Source organism: Ovis canadensis, chromosome 10 (genome assembly GCF_042477335.2).
Source record: "Ovis canadensis isolate MfBH-ARS-UI-01 breed Bighorn chromosome 10, ARS-UI_OviCan_v2, whole genome shotgun sequence".
Taxonomy (NCBI): domain Eukaryota; kingdom Metazoa; phylum Chordata; class Mammalia; order Artiodactyla; family Bovidae; genus Ovis; species Ovis canadensis.
In genome coordinates this window covers 26111307-26138273 of record NC_091254.1, presented here as the reverse complement: position 1 = coordinate 26138273, position 26967 = coordinate 26111307, and the positions used below count along the sequence as shown (strand labels likewise).

The following is a 26967-nucleotide window of genomic DNA, read 5'->3' as shown; positions in this document are numbered from 1 at the left end:
CAGCTTTCCCTAACAAAAGAAAATATCCATTTCTACAAAAAGCCACTGAGTTTAATCCTATCTTCTCTCTAGTGTTTTTTTCCTAATCAGCTATCCATAATTTCATTCTCAGGCTCAACTAAATTAGCCTTTCTCTGATTTGTTTTGCGAGGCGTGATATCTCCGTGGACCAACGGTTATCTTCTTTATTTTTCCTTCAGTGGTTCAAAATGGGCATATTGTTCAGATAAATAGTGTTTCTGAACACTGATGTGCTCAGTGTGTACAGAGATAAGATATTATCTCTGTACTCAGCAAAGGTATTAGCCTAGAGGCGGGGGGAGGACAGGCACCTGCACAGATCATTTCTGTTTAATATGTAAGGGCCTGGGGAGAGCAAGGAAGAGAACGCAGTGGATGCCCAGAGGAGAAAGATTCAGGGAGGAATGTCACATTCCATCTGTTTCTGTACCTTTCGGCTCTGCTGGGTCTTTGTTGCTGCACGTGGGCTTTCTCTCGTTGCGGTGAGTGGGAGCTGCTCTGGTTGTGGCGCACAGGCTTCTCACTGCAGCGTCTTCTCTTGTTGCGGAGCATGGGCTCCAGGGTGCTTGGGCTCAGTAGTTGTGGCACACGGGCTTGGTGGCCCCGAAGCATGGGGGATCTTCTCAGACCGGGGATAGAACCTGGGTCCTCTGCACTGGCAGGTGGCTTCTTAACCACAGGACCATGAGGGAACTCTTAGGATAGATTTTGAAGGAAAGGATCCGTGACCCGAGTCTTGAAGGACAGACGAGTATTTGCTAGACAGACCAGGGTGAAAACAATGCCCAGGGGAAGGCACAGCATAGAGAAAGGGCTGACACTGTGTGAGCCCAGGTGTGAGCTGGGGGCCAGCCACGGGCAGGGTACCACTCAGTGTGACATGCAGAAGGCTTTCAGGCTGGGAGGTGGGTGGCTGCCTGGTCAGGAACTTTATTCAGAGCCCCCACTTTGCAGTAGGCAAAGAATGGAAAGCATTTCCCCATTCACTTTATTTAATCTATAATAACTATGTTTCACCCAGGGGACTGAATATCTATTTTGCATAATGGTTCTTGACCTCAACACCCAACCTGGTGAAGAAGATTCATGTAGCTGTAAGAGAAGACACAATTGGTAAAGCTTCAGCAAGTTTTTAACTAAGTGCTGTGGTTCTGGAGACAGCAGTGTGAGCAACTTCTAGGCTGGGCAGTTAAGGAAGAGTTCACAGAGGAAGTGTCATTTGAGCTGGACCGTGAAGGATGAGTATGGTTTCAATTGGCAACTCTTCTAAGGATGCTGGTGGAAAGATGGTTTTGACCAGCACCTCTCACACTTTCTATGGAGAGCGGCCAGGTTTTATTTTTTATTCAGTTGATCACAAATGAATACTTTTTTTTTTTTTAAGACCAGTCCTTCACACATGTTAATTGGGAAAATAATACCTTTATGTTCGTGTTTCTCTCACATCCTAGTAACCAGTTTAGTGGATCCTAAGGAAGCTACAGTCCATGGTGTCACAACGAGTCAGACACGACTGAAGCGACTTAGAATGCACGCAAAGAAGCTTATTTCTGCAATAGCCCGGTTGATTGTTTCCAGTAACTCCTCACAAAGGCTACCTTGTTCTTCAATCCTCTTTTCCTTTTAACAGATTAATACTTCATATAATAGAAATGAATTAGTGAAAAAATGATATAAAAAACCAGCATACAAAATCCAAGCCCATATTGCTAAATATGAGGTTCAACAAACCTAAAATTACTTTGTCAAATTGTCATATAAACTTCTAAATGATTACTATCAATTTATGTGACCTATTGTATCACAGACCAGTAACAAATGTTCACACACCAAAGGCAGTTTGGGTAGCTCTGGTCAAGATAGGAGGAACCAATGAGAAAGGGACAAAGACTTTAACACAGAGCTGTTTGGAGAACGGCAAACTCCAGTGTGACTGTGGAATTCACAGCTTCGGGGTGGGCCTGTGTATAGGGGGTAGTGGAGAGAAAACTGGAAAGAAGGTGAATCCATGCTGACTACCTTTTCTAGTCAGTGAGGATTGTGGGAGCGACTGAGAAAGGGAGTGCTGTGGTTTTACCTTCTGTATGTAGTTTCAGGGACTTCCCTGGTGGTCCGACGGCTAAGACTCCATGCTCCCAGTGCAGGGGACCCAGGTTCGATTCCTGGTTGGGGAACTAGCTCCCACAAGCCTCAACTAAAGATTCCATACGTCACGTCTAAGACTGGGCACAGCCAAATAAATAAATAATATTTTCCTAAAAAAAAAAAAAAAGAAGTTTTATAATCATTTAAGTCCTGTGCTCATGCTCAGCTGTGTCTGACTCTTACCGACCCCATGGACTGTAGCCCACCAGGCTTCTCTGTCCATGGGATTCTCCAGGCAAGAATACTGGGGTGGGTTGCCATTTCCTCCTCCAGGGGATCTTCCTAACACCAGGGATCGAACCGAGTCACCTGTGTCTCCGGCATTGGCAGGTAGATTCTTTACTACTGAGCCACCTGGGAAGCCCATGAAGGGATATAATATCAGAGGAGAGAGAAGTGGAAGGCAGGAAGTCAGGTCATAGCATCACTTCAGTTATTCAGGTGGGAAGTGATAGGCACCCAAACCAGGGTAATTGGAATGAAGAGGAAAGGATGGGACTAGGGAGGTAGGACTACAGAGAGTTCCTGACGGCACGTGGGGAGAGGGGCGTGGTGAGGCTTTTGAGCCCTTGGGGACAGAAACAAGGAACACTTGAGAAGGACAGGCTTGTGGAGAAAGCAGATGTTTGCTCTGGCTGTTCTGATGTTTTCACACTACTGGGGCATCCATGGAGAAATGTCGAGCATGATACTTGAAGATTTTAAGTTATGACTCAAGTTCAAGAGCAAGATTAGGACCAGACAGGCTTGCATATCTATACAGATATCTCTGTGCTTTTATGGTCATCTGTATAGAAGAACAGCCTAAGCCAAGAGGAAGGATGTGTAGACAAAGGTGACCACAGAGAGCAAAGAGTTGGCGGGCTGGCGGGGGTGGGGGGTGGGGGACGGGGGCGTGCAGCAGGGAGAAATGGAGGCAGTCCTGTCAAGGGACATCTGCATTTCCAGAGAGCAGTAAAATGCTAATTACTGCTTCTTAGCACACGAGTGACTCGTCATGAGGCATCAGTCACCAAGTCGTGTCCGACTCTGTGACACCATGGACTGCAGCACGCCAGGCTGCAGTAGCCTCTCCATGGCCATAAGAGGACAGCTTAACTGAGCACCACCGAGAAATACAGTCCTGACATCCAGGCTCTGTGAGCAAAGGGATTGAACTCAGTCTTTGACAGGTGACCATTAGAAGGATTAAAAAACTGAAAGGCTGTAAACCAAAAAACCCATGTAATAGGGAAGAGTGCTAATGACATATGAGAAGATTTGAAGAGTTTTTGCTAAATTTAATGCAGTGTGACCCCTGTGGAAAATAGTACCAAAGACAGTTCAGACTCCTAAGAAACAGCAATACTAGCAAGTGAGTCCGTGAGACCACAAATCACATTAACATCTCTTACTTGGAAAGACGGGGAGGAGAAGAGAGACCCCGAGAGCTGGTGAGAAGGCTCCATGTGTTAGCTCTCTGCTCTGTTTTTATTGACCAGCTTCCTTAGGGTTTTTACCTCTACAGTATGGAATAAAATAAAGTTTTCCATTCACGTTAGTAATTAGACTTAAGACTGGCTTGAGTCTGTTCTTCCTACTTTTAATGTAGATTTCCACTTTGGCATTGCATTTTTCATTTTCTTAGAAGGTCAAGACGATCTCTTGACCTCCACGTTGTCACTACAAGTAGCAGTGCCTGACAGCAGCAGCGCTATGAGCAGTGGGGATGGGTGGTCTGAGTTTTACACGGTGGCAGAGAGCGACAAGCAGAAAGCTGGAAAGGCAATAACCCTGGGAAAGGGGCCAGACCAGCCCCAACTTATCCTTGGCTTGAAGACGAGATCAAACAAAGGCCAAATGGCCCCACTGCAATGGTTTTTCCAAACAAAATAAGAAATGATGTGGAGATGAAGCTCTCCTGCTGTGACTGTCCACGGTTCCAACTCCTTTCCTGCTGAGCTCTTGAGCTAGTGGTACAGCTTTGCTTCAACTGCTAATACCAGTCTAAAATCTTCAAGGAGACTTCTAATAATAACAAAGTAGAGAATCTATCCAACCTGTTGTCGAACAGCTTTGAACAGCTGTCTCGTCATCCAAGAATAAGAGTACAAAAACAATTAAATAAGATGAGATGTATGAAATTATTCTGCAGTGAGGTAGAATAATAAGTAATAAGATATAGAAGAAGATGTCAGCAGGCTAGAATATTTTCTTCAGAAAACAACGGTTTTTAGAAAACATCTGTTTTGTGTTCTCACAATTCAAAGAAGCCTGAAGTAAGTGAAATAAGACATCTTAAAAGGATCTGGCCAAGAGGCAAGCAGGGATAATAAGGGAATTGAATGCCATGAGGAAGGTCTCGAAGAAAATGAAAAATGCAATGCCAAGGTTGAAATCTACATTAAAAGCAGGAAGAACAGACTCAATCCAGTCTGAAGTCTAATTACTAATGTGAATGGAAAACTTGAATTGTTATTCCATACTGTAGAGGTAGAAACCCTAAGAAAGCTGGTCAATAAAAACGGAGCAGAGTGCTAACATATGGAGCCATGAGCCTTCCCAACAAGTAGAACAGTACTTAGCTAATGGTAAGTGCCTAGTAAATATATACTGAGTGAGCCAGCAATATTCCCAAAGAGGCCACCAAAAATCACACATAAGCAATAATTCAAGTAATAGTAAAAACGTGTGAGCTGAAGACAGGCCTAAGTCAATGGATCAAAAGAGCTTTACTGAGTGCCAGGCAAAGTTAATGAAAAGAGATAAACACCTCACGACAGCCTCACGGAATTTAACACTTCAAAAACAAAGAAAATATAAAAGCAAACAGGAAGACAAAAACTAAGCTGTCATCCAAGAAAGAAAAATTCATCTTACATGTATTGAACACCAGAAGACTGTGAAGAGCGTCTGCAGGATCTGGGGGGAGAAAAGTTGTGACCCAAGAATTCTCTACTCAGCCGAAGTGCAAACTGACAGAAAGGCATTTTCAGATATTCAGAGGCTTTAAAAATATATGTCACTTAAATTTTGAATTCAATATGTATACACATTATACATATATATGTGTCAGTATCCTAGCCAGTTGAGAAAGGAATCAAATTCCTTGAGAATGGGCAACTTGGGACTTCCCTAGAGGCCCAGTGGCTAAGATTCCATGCTCCCAGTGCAGGGGGCCCAGGTTTGACCCCTGGTCGGGCAACTAGATCCCACATATTGCACTAAGACCGGCTGTAGCCAAATAAATAAATGCTAAAAAATAAAAAACAACCAACACGGGAATTCTGTAGTATTAAAGGACCACAATGAGCGTTAGAAGCAGTTGAACACAGAATCAGGTCTAAATAATTGTGGGAAATATGTTGAAAAGAAAGTTTAAATATCAAGAATAACGCTTTCTAAAGGTACACAATATAAAAATAGTAAGTTTAAAAATAATAAATAGGGCCTGAATCCCCATATCATCTCAAAAGTTAAAACTCAAGAAGTTGGTATAAACAGAAGGGAGCAAAAAGTATGATAATGCATGTGACAAAGAAGAGAAATACTGTTTCATTCCTAGATTAGAGAAATTGGAGTTAAGTCAGGCTTTTTAAGAGTTTAGTCATGCTGGTATTTTTTAGATATATTTCTTGCAAATCGCATGTTTTGATAAATACCCTAGTTATTTCGTGGAGAGGGGATTGTCAGGGGGCGGGAAGCAAGTAGGATGCTGTTAAAGTGCTCCAGGTGGGCGGAGGTGGCCGCTGACCTAGGGCTGACGTGGGTGTGGTACGAGATGGGCAGATGCCACCGAAGTTGAGAGGCTGTGCCAGTGGCCTAGGTGTGAGACTCGAGGGAGAGAGAAGCCAAAGACGATTCCCAGATATGTGCCCTGAAGAGCTGAAAGAACAGGGTTGCCCATTGCCTCTTGTCGTGAGAACCTGGGGAGAGTGGAGGACGGGCTCTGGGGCTAGTTTTGAGCTATTGAGTTTAGCTGCCTGTTACACATGCTCACGGATACATGCAGCTCCCTGCTGCTTTGAAGTAAAAAATTTTCAATTCTTGAAGGAGAGACGTGAAATTGCTCATAACAACTCATTGTAAAATGCCAGTATGTTGTCACTCGGGTAATAGTTCAGCTCCTTGTCACCATCCAAGAGTAACGCTCTTCTAACAAGAATCACCTTTGTGAAGGACATGAATCACTAGTGTTCTGTTTTGTTTTTCCCTGGCAATGAGATGTTACTTCAAGAAACAGGGAATTCCCTAAAACAGGAAGGTCCATAGCTGCTCCTTTTTGCAATACCATTTCACCCTTTAGAGCAACTGGCAACCTAACAGGTATTTAGTAGCTATTTATATTATGTCAAAATATCAAGAATCATAAAGAAAAATTTTTTATTGTTTCCAGTGATTTATAATTTGTTATTTTACAAATAATATACAAAAGTTTACCTTAATTCAGCATCCTTTTTGTTTGAATGGTACAAATCAATAGCAAAAAAGTATATGTTAGTCAAACATGGAGAAATGTTTAAATAATGGAAGCTAATGTTTAATAAAAAAAAAATCACTACTCCCAGGTATCCTCAATATCCATTTACATCTATTTCTTCACCCAACAAGTATTTAGTGATGGTCATCTATACGTCTTGCTCTGTAGAATGGATGTGCTTTCTACAAAGCCGCTTAAACCTTTCTAATCTTTCCGTTAATTCTAAAGGAATAGTAGGAGATTGGCTTGCTTGTAGAGTTTATAGCTAAAGGAAGTCTTTGGGCTTCCCTGCTGGCTCACCAGTAAAGAATCCACCTGCCAGTGCAGGAGGCATGGGTTCGATACCAGATCCAGGAAGACCCCCACATGCCACGGAGCAACTAAGCCCGCGCACCGCAACTGCTGAGACTGCGCTCTAGGGCCCGGGAGCCACAGCTGCTGAAGCCGTCAGCCCTCGAGCCGCTGCTCCCCAGCAAGAGGAGCCGCCGCCACGAGAGGCCCGCCCCCCACAAGCGGAGGGTAGCCTCTGCTCACCACAACTAGAGAAAAGCGACAGTGAAGACGCAGCCCAGCCAAAGATAAATAAGTCAAATAATTATAATGGCAACTCTGTCAAAGAAAATCAAAGAAGTCTTGCTTAACCGTAACCCAAATAAGTGATGATTTAAGATGAGTCAGAATACTTTCAGTGCTGAAGTTACAAGACACAGTGTCACAAACCGCAAGATAATTGATTTTTGTCAAGTTTGTTCCTCCTGGTGTCCTCACTGCCATAGATGTGTGGTGTGTGTGTGAGTCTGTGTGTGCCTTCTGGTTAACCCAATTATTTCCCAGAAAGTGAAATTAACCAGAATACGTCATCCTCTGAGCACGCTAATCATTCTTTACATGAAAGTAATAAAACTATATTTCTTTTTTAGAAAGTCTGTAATGTAGACTTTTTACTAGTGAAACCTATCTTTATATATAATGAATTCTCATTAGTATGAATTTATGACATAATACAAAGCAAACGGACATATTTACAAGAATACTTTTCTTCATGCAATAGAAATAACGATAAAGAACATGTCTTGGCTCTTCATTATAAGTAAAAATATATATTTAAATACAGTAGGAACTTACTATTTAAAGAAGCATTTTAATGAATCCCGTAAAATAAACAGACCAAAATAATCAATATTTCTATTCCAGCCCTCAGTAGAGTTTTGAAGAGCCTCTCCACCTCCAGCACATTGCCTTCAAGAACACCCATCCTGACGTGTCTCTTCCTGTTTTGAGCCTCCAAGTACTGGTGGGCTGGCTCGATGATAGATAATAAATTATCTGTCCCTATTTATCTGCAAGCTATATACTTGAATGAATAGTGCTACTATATAAAAATGTCTTTGTGTCCATAGTTCTGGAGCAAAAGCCTAGCACATTCTTTCACTTCTGAAAAACAAAAAGTACTGGTTCTTGTTTCTAAAAATATCTGTGACAGGCAGAATCAAAAATAATTCATTTATCCACAAATAAAAATTTAAAAGAAGAGAACAGATGCCCACCAACATGGCTAAAATTAAAAGAAAAAAAAAGAAACTGTCAATATCAAGTTTTGGTGAGGATACAAACAAAGGAAGCCCTGTTACACTGATCCTGGGAAATGTAAATTGGAAAAACCACTTTGGAAACCTATTTCATGGTATCTCCTAAACCTGAGTGTATCCAGCATATCCACCCAACTGAAATATACATGTACCTGCTGCAGAAGACATGGTCAAGGATATTCATGACAACATTACTCACCATAGCCCCAAGCTGGAAATAATACAGTCATGGCACCCCACTCCAGTACTCTTGCCTGGAAAATCCCATAGACGGAGGAGCCTGGTGGGCTGCAGTCCATGGGGTCGCTAAGAGTTGGGCATGACTGAGCGACTTCACTTTGACTTTTCACTTTCATGCATTGGAGAAGGCATTGGCAACCCACTCCACTGTTCTTGCCTGGAGAATTCCAGGGACGGGAGAGCCTAGTGGGCTGCCGTCTATGGGGTCGCACAGCAACTTAGCAGCAGCAGCAGCGGATAAGACATCAATTGTGACGTCTGGTCAAAAGTCACACGATTGGACATTGTTATGGTGGAGACAGAGAATCAAGAGCTGCTGGGCACAAGAGTGGCAGTGCCTTTCCCAGGAACGATGCTGAATCAAAGCAGCCAGGCACAGACGAGTACATACTATATGATCCCACTTTATGAAATGCAAAAACACACAAACCTAATCTGTGATGCTAGAAGTCAAGCAGGTGGGGGGCAGGGGTCCTTGGCAGGGCCTGGGTCAAGTCCAAGAGAGACTCCAGGAGGCCCAGGGGGGTACGCGTGTTACAAGGGTGTGTTCACTTTTAAAGTTCACTGGCTCTGCACTTGAGATTTATACACTTTATTATGAGTATATTATACTTGAATTTTAAAAGTTGACCCAAAAAAGTGGGTGGCAGATTTACTGGAAAAACCATATCCCTTCCTTCACTCTCACCCCAAATTTTATTAAGTCTTTTTCTTTTATTGGTATACAGAATGGGAACAAAGCCTTCAAACTAGAGAGGATGTTAAAAGATGATAGCTAGCTGTGCACAGGAAAAGAAGCAAACCAGCATAAGAAAGTTAAGACCCCAGATCTCTAGGTTCTTCCATGATGGACAGTCTAGAGACAGCAGACAAACATGATATTATAAGGGAAAAATAAGTATTTTGTAATTTGATAACCCCCTTACTAAGGGCAATAATAGATCCCCTAGAAAGAACCTCCTTTTATTTTATTTTTTTTTTAAGTTTTATTTTTACTTTATTTTACTTTATAATACTGTATTGGTTTTGCCATACATTGACATGAATCCACCACGGGTGTACATGCGATCCCAAACATGAACCCCCCTCCCACCTCCCTCCCCAGGACCTCCTTTTATTATAATGTTTAGTAATTATTAGCATTGTTGTTGTTCAGTTGCTAAGTTGTGTCCGATTCTCTGTAACCCGACAAACTACAGCACACCAGGCTTCCCTGTCCTTCACCGTCACCTTGAGTTTGTGCAAACTCTTGTCCATTGAGTCAGTGATGCCAGCCAACCAGCTCATCCTCTGTCGCCCCCTTCTCTCCTTGCCCTCAGTCTCTCCCAGCATCAGGGTCTTTTCCAGTTATTAGCATAGATACCAAAAGAAGAATTTTGCAGTGCTGTTGGGCTGGTTGTTTAACACACCTTTCTGGATCGTGGTTCTCTTGCTCTTAAGTTAGACCTTTTCCCCAAACTCACACCACCTGTCATTCCCTTCTTGTGCCTTCAGTCTGTTACAGCAGCCTCTGTGCTCTACCCCTGATCAGGGATTGGCACCAATAGCACAGGATTTTGCAAATCTGTAACAAAGAGTTACCATTTGTTTACTTTATAGTCTTAAGGAGCTGCCTCACAAGAAGTGACTTCGATAGTTAGCTGGCCAGTGAGATTTCTATCTCACAAGCCTACCAAGGAAAATTGAAGACAAAGTTCTTCTGGCAAATGGTAAATGTACTAGTATACTTTAGGTAAATATAGGAATATTTAAAATAGCAAACCATCCTTACTCCAGATAGCTTCATTACAGTGGGATCTTTATAAAGATATTTAGAAGATTGTTATTGTTTAGTCACTGAGTTGTCTCCGATTCTTTTGTGATCCCATGGACTGTATCCTCTGTCCCTGGGATTTCCCAGGCAAGAATATTGCAGTGGGGTTGCCATCTCCTCCTCCAGAGGATCTTCCCAACCCAGGGATTGAACCCAGGTCTCTTGTATTCTTAGATCTGACTCTGTCCCAACTTAGAGAACAACCAAATGGCTGAGAGCCTTAGATAGCTATTTAGGAGATTTTTGGTATACCACCACCACCCCACCCCACCCTGCACCCACCCACCAAACTCCAGATAATGAAAGATTTTCATCCAGTTACATATCTGCTAAGTGGCTGTAGATGTTTTCTGTTCTTTTGAGTGCTGCGAGTGCTGATGTTGGAGCAGAAAAATGAATTTTGGAAAGCAAAGTATGTTTCATGTAACTAATTATCCACCCAAGTCTCTCAAAATGTTTACTATCAATAGCAAACCAGCTTAATATAACTACATTGACGCTAATGTCAAAATAGACATGAAGTGAACTGGTTTCCTAAGCAGTTATTTTCCCCATAATTTGTTGCACTTAGCAGACAGGCAATTCAGCTATTTCTGTTATTGAAGAATAGATCTATTAGTGGAAAAAAAAATTGCTTCAGAGTCACTTTTTGGACTTTGATTAATGCTTAGAAGCTTACAAATTAGGAACAATTCCTAGTTCCTTGAGAAAATATTACTGTCATTATTTTGATATAATTAGGAAGAGGCAAAGGGTAAAAAAAAATTAACTGGGAAATCCTCTGCTTAATATTGCTACTGCTGCTGCTAAGTCGCTTCAGTCGTGTCCGACTCTGTGCGACCCCATAGACAGCAGCCCACCAGGCTCCCCTAGGATTCTCCAGGCAAGAACACTGGAGTGGGTTGCCATTGCCTTCGCCAGTGCGCGAAAGTGAAAAGTGAAAGTGAAGTCGCTCAGTCATATCCGACTCTTCACGACCCCATGGACTGTAGCCTACCAGGCTCCTCTGTCCATGGGATTTTCCAGGCAAGAGTACTGGAGTGGGGTACCATCGCCTTCTCCGCCACTTAATACTAGTGACTTCTGTTTCTAATTAAACGTAGACTGTGCTGTGCTTAGTCGCTTAGTTATGTCCAACTCTGTGACCCCATGGACTGCAGCCTGTCAGGCTCCTCTGTCCATGGGGGTTCTCCAGGCGGGAATACTGGAGTGGGTTGCCATGCCCTCCTCCAGGGGATCTTCCCAACCCAGGGAACCCAGGACTCCCGCACTGCAGGCGGATTCTTTACCATCTGAGCCACCAGGGAAGCCCAAATGCAGACTGTAATACTTCAGGCAGACGCTCACAGACACAGTGTCCCCTCAGTTTGGAGACGGGGCTGCAGAGACACAGAGAATCTCAGTAACTGCCCAAAGTGAGACAAAACTAGGATTTTCACGTGCTGAATCCGAGTCTTAGGCTTTTTCTACCCTGAGCCACTCTTTGTCTTGACAGGTGCATTGCTGAAATGCAAATGGGCTCAGTATAGTAAAGAGTTATCATTATATTCATAACTGGATTTTTTAAGAGACTTCAGGTTTTTAGAACAACTTTAGATTCCCAGAAAATTGATCAGAAAGGGCAGAGAATTTCTATATCCCTCCTGCCCCGCACATGCCCTTCCCTATTACCAACATCTACCACCGACGTGGTACATTTGCTGCAAGTGATGAACCTCTACTGACACATTATCACCCAGAGTCCATAGTTCACATTAGGAATCGCTCTGAGTGTTGTGCATTCTATGGGTTTGGATAAATGTGTAGTGACGTGTATCTGCCATTACAGCATCATCTAGAATAGTTTCACTGCCCTAAAGATCCTCTGTGCCTTGCCTTTTCATCTCTCCCTCTCCACCAACCCTTGGCAACCACTGACTTCTTTTACTTTCCCCATAGCTTCACCCTTTTAAAGAATGTCGTATTGTTGGAACCATACCTGCTGTAGCATTTTCAGATGGACCTCTTTCACTTAGTAATATGCATTTAAGTTACCTCCATGTCCTTCCGCGTCTTGATAGCTGATTCGTTTTTAGCACTGAGTATTATTTCATTGTCTGGGTTCTTAATGTAAATATCAGCTTTGATAAACCTGTGCCTTCATTGGGATGTGACGACTCTTTATCACTTAACTGTCATCTTAGTCCACTGGGCATAGTTTTAAGCATTATGTGGAAATAATCTTTAGAAAAGGAATTTAGGAGATTTCTGAATGTAGATAATCAGAATGTCAGTAGGGTACAAAATGTTGGTGCACTGTGATTCTCAGCCGCTCCCATATGCACTCTAAGTCACAGAGAACTTGAACAACAACTTCTTGAAAAGGAAGAATCTGAAGATCACATTTAAGAATCTGAAGACTACGTTTTCTCTGTGCTTGCAGACAGTGTTAACAAGTCCAAGCTGATTAATTTGTTACCTAATAAATTTTCTAGGAGTACCGTGACAGAAAATCCAGAAGAGATGCATCACCATTACAGATACTGCATACTTCTCCAGAGGTTCATTTGCCTACCACTATCCTGTTCATACGCGCCGTGAGCTCATTTTGTCCTTCCATATGTTAAAACACATGTAATGGACAAAATCTACGCAAAGGGCATTTCTTTGTCAGCAGAGCCGAAACCAGTCCCTTTATGAAGCTGTGCTCGTGGAACCAGCACATACTGAAGAGATCCCTGGCGTGTTTCCTGATGTTGTTGCTCAGTTTATTTCGTTACTCAGTCATGTCCAACTCTTTGGCAACCCCGCGGACTGTTGTAGCCCATCAGGCTCCTCTGTCCATGGGATTCTCCAGGCAAGAATACTGGAATGGGTTGCCATTTCCTTCTTCAAGGGAATCTCCCCAATCTAGGGGTCGAACCCTTGTCTCCTGCATTGACAGGCAGATTCTTTACCACTGAGCCACCAGGGAAGCTCCGTGTTTCCTGTTGTTCATGCGTAAAATGTATCAGGGACTCTCCAGAGCTAAAGTAAGCATTCATGTGTGTGTCTTTGTAGGCTAAAGGTAAAGAAAGGCAGTGGCTAAGACACCAGGCTACTGGGGAGCTAGACGATGCCAAGATCATTGATGGGCTGACTGGAGAAAAAGCCATCTACAAACGCCGGGGTGAGCTGGAGCCACAAGTGAGTATGGGGGCCCTGGGAGCCTCGGACCTGTAGTTTGACTTTCTTCACAGGCAGACGCTTCCTGGAGTTGCTGTTTTAGTCGAAAGACGACAAACCCTGAATATGGCCATCAAGGAAAGCATTATATATATTTTTAATTAGAAGAAAACATAAATATTACAGTTTATTATATGAATCAAGATCCCAGCTTGAGTCAAGAAATACCAGGCACATTCAAATTGAGCATTTGAGGGAACCTAATAAGGAGACTGTTTACAAAAGTAAGGGTGGGGTGTAGGAAAGTCCAAAAAGAGACAGTGTGGTCTTCCAACAGCAGGGATCTGCCCTCAGTCTGAAAGGGCGGAGGAGAGAGCACTTACTGGAACCTGGACACGGTGGATCATGGGGAGGGCTCCCCGCCAAGGGCCGAGGCTGTCAGCAGGAGGAGGAGGACCACCCTCGGGCCGCGGGACGGGCGGAGGGAACACACACGCCACCCCCCGGCTCCGGTGTGCCGCCAGTGCCTGCCAGCAGCCACTGGGAGCCAGAGAGGCCGCTGCCATCTCGCAGACGAGCCCCCAGGACACAGAGCAGTGCCCTGGAGGGGAAACACAAGTCACTCCACGCCCCTGAATCCCAGAGGGTGACGCAGATGAGAACGCTAGAGCCATCTTAGTGGTTTTCTGCTGTTCTGTTCCTTTAAAGATCTGTGTTTATCGTGTGACCAAAGAAATGTTTAGAAAATAAGGAATTCTCCCAGAGTGTAAAGTTTAACAGTCATAACATTAAAATATTTGCAGTAATACAAGGGGCAAGTAGGTGAGTCTCTTAGAGGGCTCTGGACTTCCAAAATCCTCGAATAACTGGAATTGCTGAGTAGCCACTGAGACCCGGGGGATTGGTGGGGTGGGCGGGGAGCCATACGGGTATGAGTCAATGGCCTCTTTCTTTACTGACTCACTGTGGTCCACCACTGTGTTTAAATACATCTGAAACCGTGAGTCGTCATGGAGCATGAGGCACTGTTAGGCAGTGCCTAAGGTAGGCAGACTCAACAAGCTTTTCAGAAATATGCTGAATCTGTCTCCAACCAGTACCCACAGCATTTTCTTAAAATGACGAACTTTGCTCATTCGTTTTCATGCATGTCAGCGAGTGTATGGTAACCAAATAATCTGGAATTTTTCTCCTTTTTCTCTTGTAAGTAAATCTGACAAGCATACTTTCGTTTTTCTTTCTGCACATTGGCAGGCCTGGGTCCAAAACCAAACTGAAACTCCTAAGCGTTTCACATTTTAATTGATGATTGCTGCTGACCTATAGTTCGATGCCACGTTCATGCCTTTAATGCCAGGAAAAGTAAAAAGAAGCAGTAATTCAGTAACTGGAAGGAGTAGAAAGCTGAAAGCTTCCTAAAGGCAAAAGACAGAAAGAGAGATTTTCCTTCACTTCTTTCCAGGAAGCCCCTGCCCCTCACATCCCTGAGTTTAGGAATCTGACATTTCTTACTGACCATGTGGAAGTGATTTTCAGGTCACCACACAACAGGTAAAATTGCTGTGGGCTGCCAGAATAGCTCCATCTTCCTAGAGAAACTGGCTCTAAGGCTTAATGAGAAAATGACACATGGGGGTTTATATTCTTTCCTGATTATTGTTTTTAAGATGGCATCAGTCTCATTAAGGAAGTTCTGCTGGACTAGGTTGGGTCTCGAAAGGACCATATTCCAAAGGAAAATCCTCCCCCATGTGGCCCCAACTACCAACACAAACCTGAAGCTCCATTTACTGAAATTCTGTAGCTCAGCAGTCCCCAACTTTTTGGGCACTGGGGACAGGTTTCATGGAAGACAGTTTTTCCATGGACCAGGCAGGGTTTGTTGGGGGGATGGTTTCGAGATGATTCAAACACATTTTGTTTATTGTGTACTTTATTGATATTTCTATTATTATTACATTGTAATTATATGATGAAATGATTGTCATTGTTCAGTCGCCAAGTCGTGTCTGACCGTTTGCTACCCCGTAGACTGCAGCACGCCAGGCTTCCCTGTCTTCCACTCTCTCCCAGAGTTTGCTCAAGCTCATGTCCATTGAGTCGGTGATACCATCCACCCATCTCATCTTCTGTTGCCCCCTCCTCCTCCTGCAGAATCGGATTATCAGGCATTAGATTCTCATAAAGAGTAAGCAGCCTAGACTCCTCACATGCACAGTTCACAGTAGGGTTTGTGCTCCTGTGAGAATCTCACGTTGCCGCTGATCTGACATAAGGCAGAGCTTGGGTGGTAATATGATTGATGGGGAGCCCGCCACTCACCTCTAGCTGTGTGACCCGATTCCTAACGGTACCAACCCATGCCTCCTCACCTGCCAGGACAGCCTTGTGCAGGACGCAGCCTACAGCTGACCCACCTACCTGGCAGCTGGCACTCTGGGGCTGGCGTGAGACCCCTCAGAACCGCAGCCAGTGATGGTTTTCTGGTTCTCAAGGCCTTTCTGTCATCCCTCCCTCAGATGGGCAGCCCCCAACAGAAACCCAAGCGCCTGCGCCTGGTGGTAGACGTGTCGGGCAGCATGTACCGCTTCAACGGGGTGGATGGCCGGCTCGAGCGCTCGATGGAAGCTGTGTGCATGGTCATGGAGGCCTTCGAGAACTATGAGGAGAAGTTTAAGGTAACGGCGTGAACTGTCGAGGGTGAGAGGCATCCCAGACCCCATCTGCCCAGGAGTCACCCCGGGTCAGGATGTGAGGCTGGCTGGGGGGGGTGCTCACCTGGAGCAGACAGGGTCTTCATCTTCTCATCAACCCATCTGTCAGCACCGAGAAAGGGAGCCTTCTGTTTTGTCTGCTCTAATAATCAGAAAATGATAAGACCGTGACCTAAAGACCAGTAGCTACAGAAGAAAACACTGCCCTTGACAAGTTGGGTCGTGTGGTGGTGTTGCTGTTGTCGTTGAGTCACTCACTCGTGTCCGATTCCTTTGCCACCCTCTGGACTAGAGCCCGCCAGGCTCCTCTGTCCATGGGACTTCCCCGGCAAGAATACTGAGCAGGTTGCCATTTCCTTCTTCAGGGGATCTTCCCAACCGAGGGATGGAGCCTGCGTCTCCGCATGGGCAGGCGGAAGATTCTTTACCGCTGAGCCGCCCAGGAAGCCGCACATCGGAGTGGGGTGGGGAGGAGCAGAAACAGGCAGATAGAAGCACGGCAGGTGTCTCCCCAGGTTTCTCAGGGCCACCATCCCCACCCCAGCACCCCTCACCCACCCATCCATTCCTGCTCCATCACCAACCAGGCCGCCTCTCACGGTTCTCAGCATTGCCTGGCCTTGGCTCACAGGGAGGGTCACACAGTGACAGGAGTCTCCCCAGCCGATGGCGAAGGTGCCCTGGGAGAAATGATCCCCTTTCGATGATAGTCCTTTTGTCATCACTGAGTTTGCTTTGCCTCCTCAGAGCCCAGAGCCCTGAGCCCTGAGCCCTGAGAAGGGTACCGCACTCCTGGCTTTGACCAGAGCAAATAACCTGAACACGGTGCCGAGTGATTATTATCAGCAGCTCAGTTGAGAGGAGCAATATATGTGCAGCCATGGGTCACGGGTACCCAGTCTATCCTAAATATTCTCGACCCCGTTGGAGATCAAACACATCCTTCAGAAACAGCCCATCTCCAATGCCTTAGCTTGACATCCCGCCCACACCTGGGGATTACTGTGCTGAGCCGTGTGTGTGTGTTGTGATGGATACAGCAAGAAGCAGACTGTGAAACCCGCCGCTTCATTGACTTTCGGCCCACATTTGAGGCTGCGAGGCTCCCAGAGTCCCTTGTGTGAAACTCTGTGTGAAAGATTCCTTTTACAATGAAGGGATAAGGAACAGGCGTCTTGAGTCAGTGAGTGCTGTGGGTTGTCAGGCTGCCTAAGACTCTGCCAGTGTCCATGTCCTGCAAACACAGTGGGACATGGACCCTCATCGTGGGGAGTAGCTCTGTCTCCCTGAGGAGCTGGAACGCGCTGCCCCTAGTGACCAGTGAGCACCACGGGGCTGCCCCAGACCCCTCTTGGGTTCAGTTGCCAGGAGTCTTTGTGCCAGGATCCGAGCACAGCCAGGCCAGCCCTGTTCTGCCTTATGGCTCCCAGACGAGTGTTCAGCGCTTTCCCTCCTTGGCCCTCCCTCCCTTCAAATGAGTTTTTCTTGATTTTTGATTTTTTTTTTTTTTTACTTTTCTGTGTTTTTTTAAAAATATTTTCTTGAAGTATAGTTGATTTACAGTATCATGTTAGTTTCAGGTATGCAGCAAAGTGATTCATATATATATATACTTTTTCATATTCTTTTCTGTTATAGGTTATTACATGATATTGAGTGTAGTTCCCTGTCTTATACAGTAGGTCCTTGTTATCTATTTTATATATGGTGGTGTGTGTATGTTAATCCCATCCTCCTAATGTACTCCTCCCCTCATCCCCTTTTCCCCTTTGATAACCATAAGTGTGTATTCTGTGTGTATAACTCTCTTTCTGTTTTGGAAATAAGTTCATTTGGGGTTTTTTTTTGTTTTTTTTTTTTTTAGATTCTATATATAAGTGTTCTCATATGATATTTGTCTGTCTCTGTCTGGCTTATTTCACTTAGTTCAACAATTTCCAGGTCCATTCATGTTGCTGCAAAAGGCATTATTTCATTCTTTTATGACTGAGTAATATTCCACTGTACATGTACTTTTTTATGTCATATGGGTTTAACATTTTTAAGTAATTTAGGTCTTTGCTAGTATAAGATGGAGCATAATTCTTCAGTCACTTGGACCACTGTGATTGAAGTAGATGGTTAGACATCCATTGTATCAGCATAAATCCCACCTATGTTTTAAAACCTTGAGTTCTGCAAATAATTGGATCAGCCCATTCACTTCTCTTGTGGATCTTGAAGCCCAGGGTACCTCAGCTCCCTTTGAGCTCCCTTTGAGCTCCCTTTGAGCTCCCTTTGAGTTACATGAAGATTTTAACTTCTCATAGACCACAGCAAACATTCCACAGTTAAAACCAGTATATTCGTATATGTGGTGCGTGCATGCTCAGTTGTGTCCAACTCTTTACAACCCTATGGCCTAGCCCACCAGGTTCCTCTAGTCCGTGGGATTTTCCAGGCAAGAAGCAAGAATACTGGAGTGGGTTTTTATTTCCTTCTCCAGGGGATCTTCCAGACCCAAGGATCAAACTGGGGTTGCTGGCAATTCCTGCCTTGGCAGGGAGATTCTTTTTGCCACTGAGCCATACGGGAAGCCCAGAGTTATCTAGATATTCATAGTTATCTAGAAACATTTTTCCATTCGAAAGAGGATTTCTATGTCTTGAGAACAGAACTGTTCTGTATGTGAAGCTACTTCTTGCAGATTCAGTAGAAGTTCAGCAAGAAATGGACTGACAGAGTTCCCCAGGACTGGGTAAAGGCTGAGACAGAAGGCAGGAAGTGACCAAGCTAACAGGGAGGGAGCGTGTTGGATATTTCACTGCATCTCACATGCAGAATATATGGAGAGATTTGTGTTTGTCTAATTCTCACGGTTAAAAGTCTGTAATCTGGAAGAACAATTAGTCCAACTGGACATGTTGTACAAAGAAAGAAATAATATCAAAGAAGCAAACATTCACAAGATCTTGTTTTGTTTTGTTTCTGATTGACAATTAGAAAACAAATTGTTGGCACATGACCTGCTGAATTTCAACTAAATTCAACAAAATTACAGGTGCCGATTGAGCACTTGCTGAGAGCAGTCTCTGTCAGGTACAGCATTCCCTGCCAAACTTGAGCTTGGAACCTTTCGAGGAAGACCTATAAAAATTAACTCTGATAGATGACTCCAGAGAGGCATGCAGTAAAAAAGGCACAGCAGAGCACACTCTCCAGACACCCGCCTTTGGGGAACCATCCCCAAAGCAGTATTTTGCTGACAGTCTCTCTCTCTCTCTCTTTTTTTTTTTTTTGGGGTTTTTCCCACCATTTTTCTTTTTATTCTTTGAAAAAAATTTATTGGGGCATAGTTTCTTTACAATGTTTTGTTCATTTCTGCTGTACAGTAAAGTGATCAGCTATCTGTATACATATATCCCCTCTTTTGGCTTTCCTTCCTATTTATCACCACTGAGCATGGAGTAGAGCTTCTGTGCTATACAATGGGTTCTCATTAGTTATCTATTTTATGTGTGCTTGCTAAGTCACTTCAGTCATGTTCAACTCTTTTGTGACCCCATGGACCATAGCACGCCAGGCTCCTCTCTCCATGGAATCCTCCAAGCAAGAATCCTGGAGTGGGTATCCATGTCCTTCTCCAGGTGATCTCCTTGATCCAGGGATGGACTCACATCTCCTAGGTCTCCTGCATTGGCAGGCGGGCTCTTCACCACTAGGGCCACCTGGGAAGCCCAGATAGGTGATAATAGATAAGGAAACAAAGAACTATTTGTTTGGAACAAAAAAGTGTGATAAGGAACTGATAAGGAACAGAAAAGTATGGGATCTTCTAACTGGTTTCTCAGTGCTTGGGCATGGAGGAAACACTCAGAGGGTGGGAAGTGGTTCAAAATGCAAAGCCCTTTCTCCTTCCATTGAGCATCAGAGCTGCAGTGAGCCACCCTTACTGACAAGAGCATCAGTAGTGTCAGGGCTTCCCGGGGGACTCAGTGGTAAGAGAAACTGCCTGTCAGTGCAGGAGCCACAGGCGTTATGGGCTGGATCCCTGGGTCAGGATGATCCCCTGGAGGAAGAAATGACAACCTACCCCAGTATTCTTGCCTGGAAAATCCCATAGTCCATTGGGTCACAAAGAGTCAGACACGACTGAGCACAGACACATAATAGTGTGCATAGGTCAATCCCAATCTGCCAGTTCATCCCCTCCCCAACTTCCCCTTTTGGTATCCCTACGTTTGTTCTCTGCGTCCGTGTCTCTATTTCTGCTCCGTAAATAAGATCACCTATGCCAGTCTTTTCAGATTCCACATATATGCATTAATATGCGGTACTTGTGAGGGTCTCTTCAGTTGCCACAACACTGCGAAGAATTTCCTCATTTTTTTAATCCGTGAAACTCAAGAAATAATGAGAAGCTAGCATAGCTACATTTGACTTTCTAAACATTGTTATTGAAATATACTTGATTTACTGACAAATCCGGGTGAAATTACAAAAAGACACTGAGATACAGTAAAGGTCTTTCAGGGCTTGGCGCTTCATCGTGTTTTATGCTGTTTGATTTTTAACAGGAAGTACTTCAACGGTTTTGATTTTGTGCATTTTCTTTTATACCCCTCACATTGACTACATCTAGTTCCTGCAGATATTTTTTTTAAGATGATAGAAAGTCCTAAGAAGCTAAAAGGATTAAAATCCTCACAACAGGAGAAACTCCTTACGATTTCACAAGATGAGCTCTCTGAGGAAAAGTGGTCCTTCGCTGGATGGCTGGAGGGATGGGGAGGGAAGTCAGGACGCGGAGGGCTTCAGGCCCTGTGCCTGCGGGCCTGCGGACTCCTCACTGTGGCCCTGCTCTTCACAGCTGTGGTCACCGCACAGTGCACTCCCTCCAGTTTCCTCATTCCTCAGACCGGAAACCGGAAACCGAGGCCCAGAGACTTCCGGGCTTGGCCCGGAGGCGGAAGGCTACACTAGCCCCGGACGCTTCTCTCTTTTTTCCCTATTTTGTTTTGTTCTTAAGCTTTTCCCTTTTGTTTCCAAATTTGTTTATTTTGAAAAAGGTTTAATCTACAAGAAAGTTGAACTATAAGATGACCGCCCATGTGCCTTTGCTTAGATTCACCAAGTGATCCCTTTTTCCCTCGTCTCTGTATGTTCCTCTCTGAATATATACTCTTTTTATCCTCTCTGATGCATTGGAAAGTAAATCCTAACTGTCATACTTCTTTATCTCTAAATTCTTTACTATACGTCTGCTAAGAGTCAAGACATTCCCTAATATGATCTCAATACCATTATTACTTCTAAGAAAATCATCAATAATTTCATCATACTTATAATATCCAACCCATGTCTTTATTTCTGCTTTGTAAACAAGACCGTCTATACCAGTGTTTTCAGATCCCACATGTATGGGTTAATATATCATACTTGTTTTTCACTCTCTGACTTACTTCACTCTAGATGACAGTCTCTAGGTCCATGCTCGTCTACAAATGACCCCATTTCGTTCCTTTTTGTGGCTGAGTAATATTCTGTTGTAAACACAGAGGTAGAGGACAGATGCATGGATACTGAGGAGGGAAGGGGGATGAGTTGGGAGATCAGGATTAATATATATCCACCATTGACACTGTGTATAAAATAGAGACTAACGGGAGCCTACTGGACAGCACGGGGAGCTCTACGAAGTGTTCCTTGGTGGCCTAGAGAGAAGGAATCCCCAGCAGAGGGGACACACGGAAATGTGGGGCTGACCCGCTTTGCTCTGCAGCAGGGACTAGCACAGTGTTGTAAAGTAACTACACTCCAGTGTATTTTTAAATTATCCAGTACCCGTTCACTTTCCCCAACCATCCCAATGGTTGCCCTCCTGGGCTATGGAATATAAACCACCCCAAGAGTTACTAACCATCTTTCTCAATCTGGGATCCAGTCGCAGTCCCCACCTTATTTTTTGTTCCACCTCTTTTAACCTGTGCCACTGCCCTTCCTGCCACTGTCTTTTTACTCTTCATGATGGCCCCCCTCTAGAGACTCCAGGTCATCTGTCTTGTAGAATGCTGTGGATCTGTCCCGCTACTTTATCTTGGTGTCATGTACCTTTTCCCAATAGCCTCTATGTCTCCAGAACTCCTGACAGGCTTTCCCCCCACAGCAGGTGCACTGGAGACACACTGTATAATCTTCCCACCACCTGTGCCAACATAACCAAGATTCTGAGTATCCACAGGCTGCCCAGGCTCTGCTGGGGCTCACCAGGCCTTCTTTGAAGAAGGCAAGCAGCTGGTGGGATGGAGCCTGTGTGCATTCTGCAAGACCTTTTTCCGTGTATTATGAAATATGTGGAGATGCAAGTAATGGGAGCACATAGTACATGTGTAAAAGGCACAAAGAAGTCAGCGTGAAGGATGAGCCTTTGCTCCCCTCTCTCAGCTCCCAGTTACCCTCCCTGCCAGTGGCCACTGTGGGCAGATTTTTTTCTTTTTTTGGTAACTTCTCAGAGACATCTGATACATATACATCAGGTGACAGAGTCTCGTTCACTCGGTTCTGTATCTTTTTGGGAGGAGAAGAAGAGCCTCTTGATGAAAGTGAAAGAGCCCCTTGATGAAAAACTAAAGAGCCTCTTGATGAAAGTGAAAGAGAGTGAAAAAGTTGGCTTAAAACTCAACATTCAGAAAACTAAGATCATGGCATCTGATCCTATCACTTAATGGCAAATAGTTTAGGAAACAATGGAAACAGTGACAGACTTTATTTTCTTGGGCTCCAAAGTCACTGCAGGTGGTGACTGCAGCCATGAAATTAAAGGCCGCTTGCTTCTTGGAAGAGAAGCTATGACCAACCTAGACAGCATATTAAAAAGCAGAGACATTACTTTGCCAACAAAGGTCCATCTAGTCAAGGCTATGGTTTTTCCAGTAGTCATATATGGATGTGAGAGTTGGACCATAAAGAAAGCCGAATGCCGAAGAACTGATGCTTTTGAACTATGGTGTTGGAGAAGACTCTTTGAGAGTCCCTTGGACTGCAGTAAGATCCAACCAGTCCATCCTAAAGGAAATCAGTCCTGAATATTCATTGGAAGGACTGATACTGAAGCTGAAACTCCAATACTTTGGCCACCTGATGTGAAGAGCTGACTCATTAGAAAAGACCCTGATGCTGGGAAAGATTGCAGGCAGGAGGAGAAGGGGACAACAGAGGATGAGATGGTTGGATGGCATCACTGACTCGATGGACATGAGTTTGAGCAAGCTTTGGGAGTTGGTGATGGCCGGTGAAGTTTGACATGCTGCAGTCCATGGGGTCACAAAGAGTCAGACACGACTGAGCAACTGAACTGAACTAAGACCATTTTTAAAGTTTTTATTGAATTTGTTACAATGTTGGTTCTGTTTTATGTTTTGGTTTTTCAGCCAGGAGGCATGTGGGATTTTAGCTCCCCAGCCAGGGATTGAACCTGCACCCCCAGCCATTGGAAGGTGTAGTCTTAACCATTGGACCGCCAGGCGAGTCCATGTTCTGTATCTTTATACTATATGATCATATCCAACTCATTTATTATGTCTGTACTTTGATGTTCTCATCTCTGAAGGAAACATAAGGACTAGGAATAAGTAATGAAAGTGTGTCACTTAACAAATATAAAATGAGGCATGAGAAATGACAGTTTTAGGAGTTCCTAGTGAAAATTATATTTTCCATAGCCCAGGATGGCATTGCATGTGCTGTCATATGTTAGGAATTCAGCAGTATATGCTGAGCCTCACCGCTCCCCAGTTCCAGAAAGTTCTTCATGTTGTCTTCCTGTAGTTATACCTCCGTTGTAAGGCTCTCGAGTCTGTGTTTGCTTTAAAAACTTCAGAAGCCACTGGCCTGGCTCAGGGATCTGGACTCTTCCCACAGCCTCTCTCTTGGCGTCTACTGTGTGTTTTCTTTGTCTTTGGCTCAGCTCCTGGGCTCTGGGTCATTAGAGTCCAAATCTAAGATGAAGCTGGGCCCAAACAATAAAGAATCTGCCTGCAGTGCAGCAGACCCAGGTTCGATCCCTGGGTTGGAAGATCCCCTGGAGGAGGAGCTGGCAACCCACTCCAGGATTCTTGCCTGGAGAGTCCCATGGACAGAGGAACCTGGCGGGCTACAGTCCATGGGGTCTTGACGAGTCAGACACGACTGCTCGACTAGCACTTTCGCTTTCCACTTTTATTGCAGCTAAAACCCATGAGTAAGAATTACTGAGAAGGAAAGGACCTTTGAGCAAGGATATCTGAAAAGAAAAAGTAATTCAGTGGCAGAACACGTTTCAGAAGCATCTGGAATGTTTTAAGTTTCTCATAATTGTTCTATGCACTGAGTTCAGTTATTCTCAGGAACCACTGAAATAAATAGGCTTAAGATAGGAGCAACATTGTTTGCTAATAATCAGCATGCTGCTACTAAGTCACTTCAGTCATGTCTGACTTGGTGCGACCCTGTAGACGTCAGCCCACCAGGCTCCCCCATCCCTGGGATTCTCCAGGCAAGAACACTGGAGTGGGTTGCCGTTTCCTTCTCCAATGCATGAAAGAGAATAGTGAAAGTGAAGTCGCTCAGTCGTGTCCAGCTCTTAGCGACCCCATGGACTGAAGCCTACCAGGCTCCTCCATCCATGGGATTTTCCAGGCAAGAATACTAGAGTGGGGGGGCCATTGCCTTCTCTGAATAATCAGCATAAAGTCTTCTAATCTTAAAACCAGCAGAATTTGTAATAGTCATGTAGCACTTAAACATTGGCCTGAAAAGTAGGGAGCCATTTCATTTAAGTCAGGAAGCATTTTTTCCTTTTCCTTCATTCCAGTTTGTTCCTCATGATTTCTCCAAACCCTGGGAATGTTTTCACTATAACCTTAAAGCAGATCACCTTTGCAAAAGCTCTTAATGCTTAATTTAATTTTTTTTTCCTTCAAAATATTCAGTAACACCAGAAGTTAGGTATTTCTCTACTGAGCACTCAAATAGTGACACCAGAAAATAGGCTGAATTATTGAGAAGTTGAACTTGGGAAAAAACCCCTCAAATGTAGTGTTTCCGTGGAGACATAAAAATCACTTCTAAGACCGTGGTTTCATCTTTCTTCTTTTGGCTGCGCCGCTCGTGGGATCTTAGTTCCCTGACCAGAGATTGAACTCAGGCCACAGCAGTGAAAGCGCCAAGTCCTAATCACTAGACCACCAGGGAGTCTCCCTAACAGAGTAAAAGGAGCCCCTGAAGGATGTCGGAGGGTGAAGGTGTGTGGACGGCACATTTTACCCCTTCCCCCTTCATCCCCAGCTCCACCAAACTAATTCCACTTGTATTGATATTGCATGACGTCTCACAATCTGGGCTTTGTGCAATATTTCATTTGGAGAAAGAATTCCACTGCTTAAAAAAATTTTAGAGTTAGAAAACCGCTATTGTAGGGCCAACACTGGATCATTATTTCTTACAGATTCTGGAGGCATTCTTTTTGGGAAAAGCTTCGTCCATCCTCACCTAGACTTAGATGACTCACTCCCTTGACAGAAAAAACAGGCACAGGTGTCCCTGTAACTAAGTCAAGCAGACTTTCTCATTCCATTTCTTGGGTGGGCCCCCAGAATTCTCTTAGGGTCTTTGCAGCAGAGAGGATCTTGGAAATTTTTTTCACCAGCCTCTGTTGTAAGATGAGAAAATAAAAATCTATATCCCAAAGTCACACAGCTAAACCGTAAGCAGCCAGGATGTCTGACTCCCACTTCATGGCCTTTTCTTCACTCCCATGTTATTCCTTGTCCTTACAGCCGTATTATTTCTGCCCAATCGGTATACTTAGAAAGCTGTAATTTAGGAGCAAATATACCATTTACATAAAGTACTCTTATCTTCTCCTCCATCACCCAAAGGAGGTGTAGTAGACATACTTTTCTCAAAGATACCTTGGTCAGAAAGATGTGGAAAGGTGTGACTCAAACCAGCACCTGCTGGGAAAATTCCTTCTATCAAAAACAGTTCAGCATGTTTCACACATTTAGAAAGAGAAATCAATCATCTTATCAGCTCAAGCTTTGGATGAATTTTTTTTTTTTTTTTGGCTGTACCATGCAGCTGGCAGGATCTTAGCTCCTCAGCCAGAGACTGAACCCAGGCCCCTGGCAGTGGGAGCTCTGAGTCCCAACCACTGGAGCACCAGGGAATTCCCACACAGAGACTGAACCCAGGCCCATGGCGGTGGAAGCTCTGAGTCCCAACCACTGGAGCACCAGGGAATTCCCACATAGACTTTTTTCTTCTTATCTATTTATTTTTTTTGTCCACACCACATAGCTCATGGGATTTTAGTTCCGTGACCAGGGATCAAGCCCTGGCAGTGGAGGTAGAGTCCCAACCACTGGGCCACCAGGGAATTTCCTGAGTACATTCTTCCTCTGCTTGGAAGTAAAAGTGAAGAAGGGTGTGCAGACTTCTCTAAGTCCATTCAGAGTTAAACAAGAATTCAGAATTGACTCAATCATAGATGTGAAAGTTCAGAATTCCTAGGTAAAGACTGGGACAGGCTAGAGGGGCGGGGCAGTAGTTAGGAACGGTTGTTTCTCTTCAGTAAAAGCGTTGGACTTAGAGCGCCTGGATTCAGATCCCACCTCTAGATTTCTGACCTTAAGAAAGTCTGTTAATCTCTCTGAGCATCGATTTTTTTAATTTGGGAAATTATATTAAGAACACCAATCACAAAGGTGTGGAGAAAATCAGAATGAAATCAGATAGACAGAAGCACTTTGTAAACCATAACGTTGACATTATGCTCATTAAATGTATTGTCCTAGCCTTTCAGTGACCCTCTGAGATTAGGTG

General features: G+C 44.3%; 1 protein-coding gene across 3 annotated transcripts in view; it reads left to right on the top strand.

Moving 5' to 3' along the window:
- The window catches only part of VWA8 (von Willebrand factor A domain containing 8), a 383224-nt gene that overhangs the window by 341527 nt on the left and 14730 nt on the right, over positions 1–26967 (top strand). For all 3 annotated transcript variants that reach the window (XR_011259328.1, XM_069601241.1, XM_069601242.1), the window contains 2 exons: positions 13307–13432; positions 15931–16089. Coding sequence is in view for 2 of the 3 variants with exons in the window: in XM_069601241.1 (XP_069457342.1) it covers positions 13307–13432; positions 15931–16089 (285 nt within the window). In the remaining variant the exon portion in view is untranslated. The remainder of the gene's footprint in view (positions 1–13306; positions 13433–15930; positions 16090–26967) is intronic.